This window comes from Pleurodeles waltl, chromosome 3_1 (assembly GCF_031143425.1).
Source record: "Pleurodeles waltl isolate 20211129_DDA chromosome 3_1, aPleWal1.hap1.20221129, whole genome shotgun sequence".
Lineage (NCBI taxonomy): Eukaryota > Metazoa > Chordata > Amphibia > Caudata > Salamandridae > Pleurodeles > Pleurodeles waltl.
In genome coordinates this window covers 286,737,150-286,755,134 of record NC_090440.1, presented here as the reverse complement: position 1 = coordinate 286,755,134, position 17,985 = coordinate 286,737,150, and the positions used below count along the sequence as shown (strand labels likewise).

The following is a 17,985-nucleotide window of genomic DNA, read 5'->3' as shown; positions in this document are numbered from 1 at the left end:
TTGGAGAGACTGAATTGAGGCAAATTCTATATGCTTGATTTTGTAATCTACCCGGTTTAGTAATCTCTTTTTTTTGGTAGTTCAACATAGAAAATTATGCAATAGTCAGGAGTGGACAACACCAAAGCCCCCCTCAACTCTATGTAATGTGGGAACTGAAGAAGCGGTAGGATGTTTCTCAATAGCAGGAAATAGATGCTGATACTTTTATCCAGTGAAGATGTTGTGGTCAAAAAAGAACTTCTAATCAAATCACAGGCCTGATCTCGGTTTTAAGAATTGTCCTAGAAATTGTTAGCTTGCAAAGATGAACTTCATTGACAAACATCAAATATTTATAGCAGTCAGGGTGTTACCACAACATACTCACAGGACATGTCCACTATTGTTAGCTATAGGTAAAAATGTCTAGAGAAAACTTTTGTTGCAGGTTGGTGCCCTGAAAATCTCTGAAATCCGTATGTAAAGATAACATACGCCTTATTCTATTTACAGTTGTAGTGGTAATCGGTTCCTATTGCCTAGATCAGTGGTCTCCTAACTATTTAATGCCGCGCCCCCAGTTGAAAAATAAAAATCATTGGGGGCCCCCCCCTCAGAATTTTTTACAATTATTTTATAAAGATGCCAATGTTTAAATGTCTAGACCTATTTAAACATTACAGTTACCTTTTTAAAAAAACACAATAACATGCTTCTGCTTAAAACAAAGGCCTGTTATCTGTATAATGCTTCTTTTGGCAAGAGTCTGTCGCCCCCCCTTGGGATCACTTGAAGCCTCCATAGGGGGGGGGCCCGCCCCGCCTCATAGTTTGAAGACCTCTGACCTAGATTAAGATGAAATAATGGATGCTTGTTATTTGGGCACGCTAATATTTCAAACACGGTCTTACTCGCACACAAGTTAAGACGTTTCCCACATATTGAAGACGGTCATGAAATCACCAAGAGGCACTCTCTGACCATGGATTTATTTTTGAAAGACAAATAGTGAAACACAGGTTATCAAGAGATGGAGTCAAGAAACATTAGAAATTTTCAACTGCAATTGTTCAGTGAGCAATCCTTCTCCTGAACAACTTGGTCACAGAAAGGTCACAAAATAAAGTGGTTTGTCAACAAAAGGGATTCTGAATCAAGTGCTGCAATATGAAAAATACCAGAAGACCTGCTCCTGTGAAGTGTGTTAAAATTCCTGCATGCTTCTCAGAATGTAAAGTACGAACATACGCCGATATGAGTTCAAAATATGTTATATCAACCTAATTTCTGAAAAGACAGAGAAGTGAAAGACAATATTGTGTCAGATTGTTCTCGAAATGAATAGCAGGGAGGTACAGCACTTCACTTACTTTGGGAAGAAACCCAAGAAGCTTAGAAGCATGCTCTCTGAGAAGTTTCTGTCTCTCTTCCTCAATAATGGCACGGCGCCATGCTTCTTTTCCTTCTTCCAATTGTTTTTCTTGGAGTTCCCGCTCCTACAAACACAAAATAAATGAATCTATAATTTGTGTTACTAATAATTTCCAAGTACATTGTAGTAAACCGTAAAACCTCCCACAGTTCTTGCAGCTTCGACTGATGTTTCTAATCAATTACGTATAACAGAAAAACAATTAGGAAAATGTGTGCAAGTCAAGGGGAACTGCAGCCATCATAACTAGCATGTGACAAAGGACCGGTCTCAACCAAATCTCAAATCAGCAAGCAAAACAGAAATGTAAAAAAACATTGTACACAATACCTGATATAATAATTTTTTACATGTAGCAAGGATGAATGTCCTTGACAACTTTTGCACTTGGATTTGCTCTCATACGTGCCCATCCTCATCATTATTCTTTTTGGCAACTTTTAGAGGGGTCCCGAATGTCTAGGAACCGCCCAAAACTCGAGACTGGTACCCTCAGGGTCATCACTTTAGTAAGCTTTAAGAGGGGGAGATCAACATTTATCTCCACACATCTAGTCCTAAGTGGGTAGCCCCCCCCCCTCCCGTCCTCCTCGGAATGAGCCATGGCAGGTACCATCTGATTGGTTTTATTTGGGGTGCTTAGCTCACCCTGGTGAGCTGCAGATTGTCCTTCTGAGAAACTTAAGTCCAGAGGCTCATAATGTCGGGGGACACTTTGTTAGTACATATTTTTAAATAAATATGTTTGCAAACACTGCATTCAGTTATCTCCGGAATAATCATTCACAAACATTAGCATGTATGAATTACATATACATGACTGGGCTTTGTGAACATTATTGGCTTGGCTAAATTAGGATTATCTGTAAACGTTCAAAAACATTTATCATAAAATATGAATGGCACTTCCAAGAGGAAGGATATGCGCAGCCCACAAAGGACATCCCCAGCTCCCGCTTCTTTGTTTTTAGAAAGTCAGGAAAGATTCCCACAGAGAATCCCAAAAAGCGTTCACTGGAGCCTCTCCGCAAAGGCTGCTTGCCCAGACTCCTCTATAAGGAGGAACTCTTGACCTTGGTCTGATGGCTGTATCCTTTAAATGTGAGATGCATTATATTTTATAGTGTACTATATAGTGCTTAGCACATTGCTGTGTTCACATCTGTTTTAACTGCAGCATGTAAACTCCGTGAGATTTCCGCCTCGTTTGAACTGTATTTGGTTATGTGCTTTGTGGGGGTCCAAGAATGTATCTTCTTGCATAGACAGTAAATCACAAGTTTTGTGTCGATACAAGATTTGACTTGATAGCCATACTTTCCAGGTACGGTGCGACATAGTTATCGCTGTAACAGTAGTCACCCCACATCCTCTCAAGTTAAGGTTTAAACCGAGTGCCTTCCTCCCCCACCCAGAGTAACGAATGTCTCGTGAGTTTAGCGAGCCCTGTAACTCCACGCTCGGCTAACCCACCCTGACACGTGGCAATAAATATAGCATTTGATTACATTTTTATAACTGTCCTGTCATTGTAAGATAACAGTTCTCCCATTTGTGGTATGAGAATATGGCACAGGAATATTAAATAATCTGAGGGTCAAACAACCGTGTCAAATTGTAAAAACTAGTTTCAAAATCGATGATTGAATTAGGTTTCACAAACTTAAAATGTAATAAAAACGGTGTCTTCTCTTGTATTACTCATACGAAACACCATGTATCCTCTATATACTGAACTGGTTGGTTGCTAGCAGTAATTAAGCCGTTTTGAGGTGCTATTAGAGGGAAAGGATAACATTTAGGAAACCAAAAAAAAAATTTAAAAAACCACACCTCTTTCAAGACCAGGTCTGGGAACATCCACATTAATGTAGCTCTTTCAAACATACGGCAAGTAAGACCAACAGAGGGACGAGCTTTAAATAGTAAAACATACTCCCTTCTCAGCCACAGCCTCATTGTATAATACTTAGCCCTATTACCCCAAATTAATTTGTATTAATGTCTTACTTTGTCAGCAATTAACTGCTTGTGGCGGTCTTCTAGAAGTTTCTCAACAGCCCTCTTGTGTTCAAGTTGCTTCATTCGTCGTTTCTGAGCATTCATCTGCTCGATGCGATCGTCCTCGGCAAATTTCGCCATCATAGCTCGCATGAAGGCCTCGTCCTCTTCTTTCGCAGCCTGAAGTACAATCTGCTTGTAGGCCATTTGCTCTTGAAACGTTTTCTGCAGCTCTAGGCGCTGCCTTATTTTATTTTCCATCTCAGCCTTGAATGAAAAGGAAGGGTGGACAAGAGGGAAGGGAGAACAATGGTATTTTTAACTTTTGACGCCACCGACAAAACACATTTTTTCAATAGAAATGTATGAAACTATACCACATAGAAAACGCAATAAATTGTGCAGTTACAACATCAGTTTTTGTTCCTGCGTTGGCTCAAGCAAAGCACAACATATGCAGGACAACTCATTTTTTAATTTTGCAAACTGGATTTTTAGTGATTATATATATATATATATATATATATATATATTTTTTTTTTTTTTTAAACAAAACAATCAATACATTCAGAGGTTCGATGCTTCTTCTGATATGCTTTTGTTTGTTTGCTATTCAGCGAGCACTTTACATACAACTTCTGGTCTCTGTGTCTGTCCCATTAGACCGAGATCAATGCCGCTCAATACTGTGAGGAACGTGAGCTTCTCCTGCAGTGACATTACCGCACAAACGTACGCCTTTGCAAATATGTCTGCATGGCCATGGCACTGTCGATGTTTCAGGTGTCCGGTAGGAGGCCATAAACACTGATTGTGCATAGATCCTCTGGATCTTGAATTCGTCTGGGGCAAACTACCAAACATCCATCACATATGTTGCCCAGTGCATGCAACAACATTTAAATACATTTAATAGGCAACTGACTTTTCAGCATTAGGTGACTACCTGGGGTCAATCTACTGCTCAATTTACCTTTTGTTTTTTAGATCTGACGTGCATCATATTTAAAGCATTCGTGGTAAAGAAAAGGTTACTTACCTTTGGTAACAATATTTCTGGTGGACACAGTAACTACCTGCAAATTACTCACCTCTTGAATATTCTTGAAGGCATTAGACTGGTCTGGTAAACCTCCTTCCATAGCTCTTCCTGACATAGCAACACCAGAATTGATGCCACAGGAGCCATAATGCGCCCCACTGTCGCAACATCAGTTTCCCATCCATTTTTTTTCCCAGTGCTTTCGAAGCAGCAGGACGGGAGTGACATCAGGTTGTAAAATGCACTGTAAAAGAATAAGAAGTGGAATCTTTTTACAGGGGCCCATAGCCATCCATCAGAAAACGGGAAGGTGGATGGGATCAATGAGAAATCTGCAGGTAGCTAGAGTATCCACCATAAATATTGTACTGAAAGTAAGTAACTGTCCAGGGCACCCACCGACCTCTGCCTCCACCGGCTTTTCCACCTTGAGCCAACACTATTAGCGCAGAACTAACCCGCATCCTCAACACCTCCATCTCCACGGCAACCTTCTCTGAGGAATGGGAGCAGCCAAGTCCTGAAACAGCCTGCCCCTCCACCTCTGAAAAGCTCCCTCCGTGGCAGACTTCAGAAGGAGACTCAAGACTTGGCTTTTCCACAGAGACACGGCACCCTAAGCGCCCAGATACCCTTAGGTGTAATAGTGTTGCGCTTCATAAATGCTATGATTGATTGATTTACACTTTCTTCTGATAGATACTTCTATCGTCACACCTTGAATAGATTTCCAAGCAATGCCATCTCTGGGATGGAGGACCGGATGGATGGCCATACTGTGAAGTACTGTAGCACAGATCGGCGAAACACTCATCCCTCCTCGCCTCCATATCCAGGCAATAATGCTTGCCGAATGTGTAAAGGGATGACAAAGTGGCTGCTCTGAAGATGTCACCTACAGAAAACCCACTAGTAAAGGCAGATGTTTAGGACTCAGCTCATGTGGACTGAGCTCTAATGCCTTCTAGGGGCTCCTTCTCTGCCACAGCATAGCAGGTCTTAACACAAAAAAATGTGAATAAGCACCTTTTCAGCACTGATTTTCCTTGCTATTGCCAACATACCCAATAAAGAGCTAGGTGTCCACCTGGAGCTACTTTTAGTGGTCAATATATAACTGACCACCCTCTTTGGGTCTACCCTATGAAGCTTCTCTTCTCCCTTGTAGGGTCAGGTGAAGTGAAAAAGGAAGGGAGCGTGACAGACTGACAACTCAGAAGGAAGACCACCACCACCTTAGGAAGGAAAAAGGTTCTTTTCAGAGTACAAGCTTGTTGGGGAAGAAAGAACTAAAAGGGTGTCTGACACTCAGGGCCTCATTACAAACCTGGCAGTCTAATGACAGCCAGATTTGTGGTGGCGGTCAGGCCGCCGCCAATGCAGCGGTTCGAGTGCCATATTAAGACTGCTGCAGTAGCACCACACTCGGACTGCTGGCACTGCCAGATTTCGACTTCACAACGGCCTGGTGGTGCTGGCGGTCCTAATCTGTCAGGGCAGCGCTGCTCTGGGTATTACGACCCCCTTCTCCACCAGCGATTTCGTGGCCGTTACATCGCCATGAAAAGCCTGGCGGAGATGTGTGCAGGGGGCCCCTTTGCTGTACCCACTGCACCTCCTTCTTGGTCCAAGGAAAGCAGAAACTTTAGGATGTCAGATAATTTGCTTGCAAGTCGTCAGTCTGGTGGTCTGTGCACTAAGTGACAAACCTACAGAGTAGACCGATTAAGTAGAAAATCACCTGGGCAGATAACATAATATCCATCACATCATTAGGCAGCTGATTTTTTTTTTTTTTTTTATGTCCCCGCTCAGCCTTCATGCACAAAGGTGTAGGCTCTGGAAATATGGATGGCGGGCCTGACTTGACTGGGAAAAAATGACTATCCTGAGAGTAAGATGGAGCAAGGACAAATGGAGAGGTACAGAAGGGGTGCATATCACACCCTTCTTGGCCAATATGTAGCCATCAAGATGTTGCGGGCAAGGTCTTGGCTGATCCTGCTCAGAAACTGAGGAATTAAGGGTATCAGAGGCAACACGGAATGAAGAGGAAGGATTCCCTTCACTGTAAACCCCCTCCCCCCCCAGCCTTAGCGCCTCCCAACAGAAAGGCTGAGATCCTACTTCCCCTTACTTGCCAATATACTAACACACATGTGCTGTCTTTCAAGATCTGCACTGACTGAACACGAAGAAAAGGGAGAAAGGCTTTGAGCGCTAGGTAAATCACCCTCAGTTCAAGCAGACTCATTTCTAAGTTCTGTTCTGCTGGTGCCCAGAGGCCTCTGATCTCCAATTCTTTAAAATGGGTTTCCCGCCCTAGAGTGGCAGCAACCGTGCTGTGGTCAAAGCTATAGAGGGTTGGAAGGACAGCTCACATGCCAGGTTCTCCTCCACACCCCACCAGGCAAGCTTTAAAATAGTGTCCTTGGAGACCATCATGGAGTCAGAGGAGCTCACTTGTGTTGGAACCACTGCTTGCGGAGGCACCACTAGAGGGCTCTCATATGCCATCAGGCATGTGTGACCAAGTAAATGCAAGAAGCCAGCAGACCGAGCAGGCATATGACACACAGGACTAAAACATGAGCACCTTCCTGAAAGCACAGGAGCAGAACATGGATGTCCTGTAGCCTCTGCACGTGAAAATGCTTGTTTCAAGGTGAGGTCCAGTACTCTCCATAAGATCAGTAGAAGCTGAGAGGGTTCCAGGTGAGATTTTGGCGAACTGATGGAGAAGCCCAGCACATAGAGTAGGGTTGCTTCAGACACCAGATGACAGCGCTGTCTGCGGAAAAGAGGTAACTTGGCCTCTCACTGGTCTCAAGTGTTGCATGGGACCATTTTTTAGGTCCAGTCTGACAACTTAGTAGATGGAACAATAATCAGAGGAAAAGTCACATGTTTATGTTAGCCTTCTGGCAGAACCTGAAGAATAAGGGCTAGATGTACAAAATAGCGACGTCATAGAAATAGCTATTTAAGAAATGCAAAATGCTATGCAGAGAGATACCGATTTCCTAATAGCGATTCCTACAAAGTAGGAATCGCTATTAGCAAATCGCTATTTAGGAAATGCAAAACCAGGGATGACAAAAGGCAAAAGGCCCCCCTTGGTGCACCCCAAAAATAGGGGTGCATCTGTAGAGCACACATATGCCTAAGGGGCATGTGTGTGCTCTATTGCAATTAAAAAAAAAGAACACCTTGGGGTGCTTTTTTTTTTTTTTTTAAATTGCACCTGGTTACCACCGACTTCAAGTCCATGGTAATTGCATCTCCTAAATGCCCAATTCGCCTTTAGGAACTGCTTTGTACATCAGAATAGGAATCGCAACTAGGAAATCTGTAGTTACTATTTCATACTCTGCAAACTTCTAAAAAGTCACTGTTTTAATGTTTAGTTGACCAACTGGTTCTATGGCTGATTGTGTAAATGAAAAATAACCTGAAACAAAACACTCCTACAAGGCAATGGGAAATAGCAGCCACAGAGCAAACTATTTTTTATTGTGCCTCAAGTCCCTGTACAGATCATTCAGGATAACTGATAAATTATAACTGGTCTCATGAAGGGATGGAATGCCATGGAGGCTCTGTCATAAACATACCTTTGATGATATATAATATATATATATATATATATATATATATATATATATATATATATATATATATATATATATTTCGGTGTACTTATGAGATGTTAAATAGTCCCTTGTGCAGAGCATCACAAACACCGCACTGGATGTCAACAGAATGCGGTGAGGTGGAGCCCACTCAAAGCACATGTTGTAAGCGTTGGTAACAATAGGTGACACACAGCAGCGCTGGTAAGCCAGCTCTAAAATAATTAAACGATACTCCCCTTGAAGTTTGGTTTGTGCCACAGAAGATGGCAATATATCCTTCGGACGTTGTCACCCCTTGCTTAGTTCATTCGCCGATTACTGCTGGCCAATAACCAAGGGCATGGTGTGGAATTACGCGCTCTTCTACTTAATGACCATGCGAGGGCTAAACGCGTATAAACTATTCACAATGTTTGCAAACACAGCACTACATTTCCTGCGTCTTCTGAGGACAGGGCTCAATGCCGTAAACACGGATCCAATGTTCTTAAAGGTTAACGCTGGCTAATGTTGTCTGTCACTGTTGCCAGGCACAAGTGCAGCATTTGTAATATCCTCTTAGCGCCTGTGTCTCTCCTCTGCGGGAAACATCTAAATTAAAACTCCAGACACAATGCATTTCCTAGATCTCAAACCTAATCCCTCGTTAGGCTGCTGTAATCTTTTAAAATTTAGAGTAAAGCATGTCGACCCGTCCACTCTGTTTATTGTCGCCTGACTCAAAAGCAGAAAGAGGGCCAAGTAAATGTTACTTGCAATGTTAACATTTTGTAACAGAATGTTATCTAAATGAACTCCTTGACAGGAGCCTAGTATTTATGTAATTATGTTCATGAACCCCGTTTCCCTCCCTGTGTTTGGGTCTTTCAGGCCGTTCTGCCTTCAGAGCAGCGGCTAAACAAGAAAATACAAATAAAAGGCAAGCATGGCTTGCAAAAAACGCCGGATAACATGAATTATCGACAAAACTGGCTAAGTAACAACGCGGCAGATAAGCACTAAATGCTGAAGCCAAACGGGGGATTGGTGTACGATGTAGTGAAGAGCAGTGCAGGCAACCTGGCCAAAGATATAACTTCTTTACTTGTGTAACAGGCCTCTGTTAAATATTGGAACATTTGTATATAATTTTCCAAACACGTTAAGGGGGTGTTCCCATAATCCCCGTTTCGGGTTTACAGTTTAATTTTGTACACCAAGCACACCGCACCCCACACCGCATCAAGCTATGTTCCCTGAAGCATCCTCGGAGTGCCCTCAACAAGGCACCAGGCGCTTGCTTTTACCCTATGGTTTGGAAATGTGCGGTGCTCCTACGGGCCTGGGAGGAAGTCACAACAATAACAGTAGCGGTGGGGGATCATGTGCTCTTGCCTGCTCCCGACTGTGTTCTGGGAATTCGCCTTAAGGCAAAGGGGACAAGTATCTCCATTGTCTCATTGATGTCGCCTTCATTCTTTCAAAGCGCCTCATTGCTATGATTTGGGAGGCACCCACGGACCCCCAAGACATCAAGAGATGGTGAGGGACACTACTGATTTGGGCACCTGCTGCATAAGATGGGATTGCAGGGATGCACCTGGGGGGTTGGTGAGGAGAAAAGCAGCGGTTACCAAGTGTGGGAAAGTATATTCAGAACACTGAAGCCAAGAATGATAACCACCCTAATTGACTGATCTGCTCACCAGCTGATTCTTCTTAGCGCAAGTGGGATATGCCCAAGTTGAAAAGACGGGGCTTTGCTTGGCACTGGGTTGGTGACCCAGGGTGCTAAACCCTTCCAGACATGACCTATAGATCTGTGGGTGAACAAGGGCGCTGCGTGGGGTGGGGGGTAATAGACCCCATGACCTAGGCTTTCCCGGTGGTGCAGTCCGTCTGTCCCCCATACACGTCTTACCTCCTTCAGATATCTGATGTTATACAGCGGGGGCGACGCAGGAAAGAGCAGACACCCACTTCAACCAGTGCATGCAGCACGTCCACATTTATACATGGGGTTTCCTTATTGTTTTGTCATGACTGTTCCTCCGGCGGCCCTCCTGTATGAATTTGACAGGTATAACTTTGTATACAGGATTTTGGTGATTCCACTGTTTCAGTTGTGCTTCCAGTCGTTTTGTAACAGTACAAACTATGTCTCTGCAACATGGTGGAAATAAGTATGTTGCAATGATTATTATTGCTATGTGCTGTTGTTTTGTTATCCAATAAAACAATTACATAACATTTTTAAAAAGCAGAGGGGCGAGAAAAAAGGGGGTTACCACAACACAAAATCCCTTTGGCATTTTCCAAAGATGACTTTAGGCAGGACTTTGCAAAAACTAATGAACGATTTTGAGAAATTAAGGCTCAAAAATATTTTCATATCTGGACATATGGGACCGGCAGACTCTCAAATGAGTCCCTCAAACCCAATTTAAAAAAATAGAGCACTCTGAGTGGCCCAGGGAGCTTTTTTGCCCCCTGGGCCATTGGGTCTGGCTCCCGCAGGAGTGAGCGCTCAGATTGGCTGGCAGTCCATTACAGGATTAGGGGACTTGACCCCCTGTACTGAAGTTAGTAATAAAAAAATAATAATATAAGGGGGTAGGGTAGGAATATCCTGCCCTTATTGACCCAATGAGGGACCTCCCCCCAGACCAAAATTGATTTTGCTGCAATCCTGCTGGACTCCCGCGAGATTGAACAAAAAACAAAACAAAATGGCAGCCTGGGACCACATTTTTTTTTTCTTTTTCTTAAGGGGAGGGGTGCACAGCCTCCCTACTCAGGCAGTTTTCGGCTCCAGGACTCCATCCACGGGGGCCCAATTTATTTAATAAGGGCAAAGGGGCCACCTCCATGAGCCTTTAATGGCCTTGGGGCCTCATCGCACAGGGCTGGCTCACTTGCTACATCCCAGGGAGCCCATGCCCTGGACACAGCAGTTTCCCTGCCCGCACTGGCACTGCAGGGAAACATGTGTTTGCGGTCACCTGGCAGAAGCATTTTAATAACTCCTGACAAACAAGAGCAAACACAAAGTCTGGGTAGAAGCTTTAAAAATGCACCTGCCAGCTGGGAGCATAATTTTGATTGGTTTCCCTGCCCACATTGATGAAGGCAGGGAACCAGCTCAAGATACTGCTCTCGGTCAAAGGGCGCAGCATAAATAGCTGCTTCCTGCGGGTTGGAGCAATGCTGGCCCCAGCAGCATGCGGGGACCCAGCTGGGGCTGATGGGACATGCTGAAAACAAGTTGTCAACCTTCTAACGTGTTCAATACCTCTACACACCTGTGATGCATTAAGAGCACAGGTATTTTGTAAACACACTCATTAGCTGGACACAGGCAGTACAGAATTACATAGAAAAGTAATATGGTAGTTACCTTCCACTATGTAAACTATAAAACAAACAAACCCATTCATTGGATGAGGTCATCAGTGACATCATCAATGATGTCATTCGAGATGTCATTAATGATGTCCCAGAACAGGTCATAAGTGGTGTAGTATGTGAGGTCAAAAGTAGTACATGCCTGGGGGTGCAATTTACAGTTAGTTTTGCTAATCATAACTGTGGTGAAATTGTGATTGTGTTTTTTTTTTTGTTTTAGTTCAAAAGGTTACCGTTGTCACTAACATATTACCCTAGCTCTAACGTTATGTTAACCTTTTGTTTCAGTGAATACATGTGTCTGCGCGTGTCATATATATATATATATATATATATACACATATATATATATATATATATATATATATATATATATATAGACACACACACACACATACACACACATTTATATGTATATATTATATATAGGATTCATGAAGTGTTTTAGTGAAACAAAAACAATTTTCTTCCCATTGAAACTCTAACCGAACTAGAACTGCACTACAGCGACCGATATATAATTGCCTACTGGCAGTCACCAGTAGGCAGTTATAGTTAGGACCATGTTTCCATAGAAAAAGCATTAATTGACTTGCCTATATCTTTGGAGTTGTTTGACGAATCTTCACGAAATTTTAGCAAAAAAAGCATTTCAGAGAATCTTGTTATACATGGGAAGTTTCGGAATGATCCGCCAAGTGGGGCCCGAGAAAAAGGGAGGGTCAAGAAAACTGCATTTCACATGTTAATTCCATTAGGAGCTTTGAACACTACTTCAGCCCAAACCACTGGGCTGAATTGCACCAAATTTGGCAAAAAGGTAGCTTTTGGTACACAGATTACGCTTTTTGTTATTTGGTGTAAATTCATTCAGTTGTTTAAGGGAAATGAAAGGAAAACCAAATTTGGATATCAAGATGCGCAAATGCTTTGCTAATCCTCCAGATCTCAAGCTGAGATGCATGTTTAGCAGCTCCCTGTCCGTGAGAGTAATTCCGGCTTTTGCAGGAGGCAGGGAGCCAGCTGGGACCTCGGGCATTCATGCTCACCCTATGGTCCCCAACAATGGTGACTGAGTGCCCAGGGGGCACCCAGGTGGCACGGCCAGACCCCGGGGGATGGGGGGGGTTTCGTACCCCCTCCTCCAAAAATATGTTAATACGGGCCCTGGGGATGGGGTCCCCAGGGCTGAAATTGGCCAGGAAAAGGGGGGGGGGAAATGGGATCCCCGGGACTGTTCTGGCCCCGATGCTCATTTCACAGAAATCAAGCCTCACCAGGAAGCACCTACAAATATAAAAACATAGCGGGAGCCCCTGCTGAAGCTCCACTTATGTAAAGGACAAATGATTCTTATTCCTGGGCTTGGTGAAGGCAAAGCAAGTGTGTTTACTCTGTGATTCCATATCGACAAATGACCTGAAATACTTCGTGGAGGTGAATGTATTGTTGACCTATTGGAGCAATCTGTATGTGACTGTGACGAGAGGGTTCTTTCTTGTCCTCTCCTGGTGAGAGCAGAGTACATGGTTCTCACTTTAAAATGCTACGAGTATGTAAATATGCAACTCACCCAGAAGCTACGCCTGCTTAGCCCCACACTGTCCACCTTAAGAGTATACAAAGGTCTTCATGCCTTTTACCAGGATGATGGACAGCTTACCAAAGGGCCCACCCGGTACGTTTCCCACCAATTTTGATGCCACATTCTTGATGCCGAGGAATATAAGGACATCTCCACAAAAACAAAGAAGCATTTTCCTCATAAAGGTAACAGGAAGGACCCCGTTTTTGTGGAGATTTACGCTATTGTATTCTTGTTGACCTCTATCGGAGGATTCATTTTATCACAGAATTATAGAGAAAGATGCACAATCACATTGCCAAACGCACACAAGGTCACTGGTGACATTTCCTCATGGTCAATTAAACAACTGTAGTGTAGAATACACACTGGACATTTACCAGAGGAGGCAGAAAGAACTGTACTTGGTTAGATATTTTGTGCTTAGTTGTGGACTCCTGATGGATAAAAGAGCAGGTGAGATCCCTTTGTGGTCGAGTCACTCACACTGCGACTGACACATCTACTCAGAGACTCATGTACTCACTCACAGACCCACTTACTCACGCACCTACTCACAGATTCACTCAGACATTCACACACCTACTCGCGGACTCTCTCAGACATTCATGCACCCACTCACTGACCCACTCAGAAACTTGTGCCATAAGGTGACTATAAATGGCGCCCTCGCCATGCACTGCTGATTACCCCAGATATTACAGCACTCATAACAACTTTTATAAGATCAATAAAAATATCAATGAAACATTAGCAGTCAATTTATTAAAAGAATAACTGCATGGCGAGGGGGCGAGTTGTAGTTACTTGAAATAACTCACATTTTAACTGCTGAATTTCTATGGTTTTGTGCAAGTAAATTCAGAATCTAACTATAACGTCCCTGTAACCTTTGCTTTTTTAAAGTGAATACACACACACACACAGAAATGTGTCCACAAAACATTTACATTTTAACATCAACTCACTGTAGGTATTAATCCATTTACAAATGTAATGTGAATGTTACAAGAAGTTTGGGAGTAGGAAGTGGTGCACAGGCATACTGTCCACTCTCAAACAAAAAAAAACATTTTCTTGTAAAACGCAACACCTCTGTGCTGCAACTGCTCGAACAGCCAGGTCTTGAGAAATTTCCTGAAGGTAAGGAGGTCTTTGGTCTGGCGCAGGTGGGTGAGAGGAGTTTTCCGCGTTTTGGCAGCCAGATGCGAGAATGATCTACCACTGGTTGTAGTTCTGCGGACGCGTGGGGCGGTTGCGAGGGCGAGGTCAGATGAGCGGAGATGTCGGGTCGGGTGTAGAAGGAGAGCCGTCTGTTGAGGTATTCTGGTCTGGTGTTGTGCAGTGCTTTGTGAGCGTGGATGAGAAGTTTGAATGTGATTCTCTTGCTGACCGGGAGCCAGTGCAGGTTTCTTAGGTGGTCTGTGATGTGGCAATGGCGGGGGATATCCAGGATGAGGCGTGCGGAGGTGTTCTGGAGGCGTTCTGGAGGCGTTCTGGAGGCGTTCTGGAGGCGTTGCAGCCTCCTCTGGAGTTTGCCCGTGGTTCCTGCGTAGAGGGCATTGCCGTAGTCCAGTTTGCTGATCACGAGGGCTTGGGTGACTGTTCTTCTGGTTTCAGTGGGTATCCATTTGTAGATCTTTCGGAGCATGCAGAGGGTGTTGAAGCAGGAGAAGGAGATGGCGTTGACTTGCTGGGTCATGGATAACTAGGAGTCCAAGATGAATCCTAGGTTGCGTGCGTGGTCGGTGGGAGTTGGAGCGGCTCAGAGTGGCAGGCCACCAGGAGGCATCCCATGCTGAAGGGGTGGAGCCAAAGATGAGGACTTCTGTCTGGTCGGAATTGAATTTGAGGCAGCTGCTCTTCATCCATTCGACAATGACCTTCATTCCTTCGTGGAGGTAGGTCTTGGCAGAGTCCTTGGTGGGGGAGAGGATCAGCTGGGTGTCGTCGGCGTATGAGATGATGTTGAGGTTGTAGGATTGGGCGATGTTAGCGAGCGGGGCCATGTAGACATTGAAAAGGGTCAGGCTGAGGGACGAACCCTGGGGTACGCCGCAGATGATTTCAGTGGCTTCAGAGCGGAAAGAGGTGCGGCGGACTCTCTGGGTTCTACCGGTGAGATAGGAGGTGACCCAGTCCAGGGCTCTGTCGTGGATTCCTGCATTACTGAGGAGTGAGCATAGGGTGTGGTGGCAGACGGTGTTGAGCGCGGCCAAGAGGTCCAGGAGGATGAGGGCCGCGGTTTCCCCATTGTCCAGTATGGTTCTAATATCGTCGGTGGCGGCAATGAGGACTCTGACCATGGGTACCTTCACTGCATCTCAACAACAACACCTGTTGTGCTAGCAAGGGAAAGCATGGGTAGAGCGCCCACTGTCACTGCAGTGCCAAGAAAGACCTGTGCTGTGTAATGAATCAGAGTGGCGCCAGGGACACTGCAGGTGAAAAGCTGGAAACGCAAAGCGGCTGTGAACCACTCTAGGTGAAAGCATCAGGACGGGGAAGTCAACCACTATCTTGTGGATAAGTGTTGTTGTGTTAAACACCAGGCTGTGAGGGGAAGGAATGTGGTAGCTGGTGGGGACAAGATCACACCTAAGGTAGCAGCAGGAAGATGCCGAGACCTGCACGGACCCCCCTACTGGTGAAAGTATAAGTAAAGAGCTGCAAGTAGAAGTGGCCTTTCTCTTCCCTCTGGAGAGCAGGCTAAGAACACCAACTAAAAACTCTAGAAACCATGGGTGAGAGAAGGCCTAAGTCCAAGTAAAATGGGCAGTGGCCCCTCGGGATGACTGCCACTAACCAGGAGCACTCTACCCATACCAGAGGTTAATGGAGGTGGAGGGAGTGAAGTGGACCACATCAACAACATGATATGGGGTCTCTGGATTATGACAATCACCTGCATGCTTTGGATCATTCAAAATGACACCCACATTTGATGGCATAATGCACTGCTGTGGTACTACATGTCCTCACTAACAACTGGCTGCCATAGATAAAGCCAATAACTCTTGTCATTTGTCAATGATTTGTGCTGATGCTGAACAGCATGTACCCAAATGAAGGGAAAAAAGGCCCAGAGTGATGAGGTATAGATGCGCACATAAACATATCGCTATGACGGTCCAGTGTGCACATGGCCTACACACAGATGCATGTGTGTGCACACATTTAGCCTGCACAGAGCCTTTACCTCAACTGTGCAGCATATTGCCTTATTTTAAAAAGTAGGCACTAGCAGTTGCTGCTAAAAACTAACTTGTAACTGAAGCTTACAGTGGTGAGGAGGACTATCCCAACAGAGGTCCAAAAAACAGACTTTCCACAAGCAACAAACTAGGCGTTCTCACAGGTCATCATCTCTTACTCTACAATTATCTTCTATAACATGGCTCATACAGAGGACACAAATTCAATTATGAATGCCTTAAATAACACTGGCAAATTACTCTTTTACTTGGTTGAAGTTAACCTAGGTGGATTTTCGGTATAGAGTCCTTCAACCGAACATTGCATAAATTAGTTGGAAATCAAAGTGGTTAGGTAAACTTTCTATTTCTCTCTTGATTTAACAGCAATCCAGAACGTTTGGGTCTTTGTGAACACTTTAAATATATTTTCTACATAGTGAATAGCTGGAAATAAGGATCTGAGGTGTCTGAGGAAGCCCACTGGCTCTGAAAAGAGGCCTTTAGGAAACAGGTGTAATTAACAAGGAACCGAAGTGTCTGATTAACTGCATAAGCAACGGTACTATCTACACATCTTCCGTGACATAATCAATGGGGTTAAATAAAGGTATAATTACGTAGGTTTTCCTGCTCATATCTTTCTGAAACCAGACTGAGGAGGCAACCGACATTGTTGCAGCATATTAGGAACTAGACTACAAGCATGGACGAGAGATTTAGCATCAATCACTAATCTAGTTTTTAAAATGGCGATACCCACGAGGCAGGGCCTGTCCGTAGAATAGAGGGGCAGAGCATATCGTTGTTCCATGTAAACTTTTCCTTAAAACCATAAAAGTATTATAGACAGCCTGCTGACTATAGTAATGCAATTATATGGATGTATCCAGCTGATATAAACTAGATGTTCTCCAAGACCATCAACAAAACTTGTGTGTATCACCAGTTTGCATGGGGTCTCATCTTGGTGAACAAGGAAATGTGCATTTCAGAAAAAAAATCGACCTGCTTAAAAAAAAAAAAAAAAAAAAAAAAGAATGCAACCTTTTTGTAAAATGAAACAATGAAGAGCCCTACTGGTCAGGAAAGTGCTCAACCACCGGAGCAACACTGTTCTTCGTTTTCTGTATCTTCTTCTGTGTTCTTCTGTGTTCTTCCGGACTTCCTTTCTTCTCTCCTTCCGGTCTTCTGATCTTCCTTTCTTCTCTCCTTCCGGTCTTCTGTTCTTCTCTCCTTCCGGTCTTCTGTTCTTCTCTCCTTCCGGTCTTCTGTTCTTCTGGTCTTCTGCCTTCGGCTCTTCTGCCTCCTCCGTCCTCTTCTCCCCGCGCCTGCCCTCCTGCTCCTGCCTCATCCCCCTCCCCCACTCGCATCCCCCTCTCTAACCCGTTCACTATCTACCTCCCTCACTCCTCCTATCTACCTATCTCTCGATCTCTCTATCCCACTATCTAACTCCCTCACTCTCCACCTCCTCCTATCTTCCTATCTATCTATTTCCCTATATATCGATTTCCCTATCTATCTATTTCTCTATCTCTCCCCCCTCCCTCACCCCCTCTATTACCTATCTTCCTATCCTCTCACTCTACCTCTCACCCTCACCCACCTCTACAACCCCCCCTCCCCTATCTTCTCAACCCTACTCCTATCTTTCTCCCTTATCTCCTAAACCTCCTAACACTCACCCCCCTCCACCCTTAAACCCCCTCTCCCCCAGCTCTTCTCAC

The 17,985-nt window shown here is 44.3% G+C and overlaps 1 protein-coding gene across 1 annotated transcript in view; it reads right to left on the bottom strand.

Annotated features, from left to right (window-relative positions):
- The window catches only part of MNS1 (meiosis specific nuclear structural 1), a 133,982-nt gene that overhangs the window by 10,267 nt on the left and 105,730 nt on the right, over positions 1-17,985 (bottom strand). Inside the window, exons 8-9 of the mRNA XM_069222419.1 lie at positions 3,425-3,682; positions 1,353-1,478 (exon numbers count right to left, since the gene is read on the bottom strand). Of these exons, the coding sequence (XP_069078520.1) occupies positions 1,353-1,478; positions 3,425-3,682 (384 nt within the window). The remainder of the gene's footprint in view (positions 1-1,352; positions 1,479-3,424; positions 3,683-17,985) is intronic.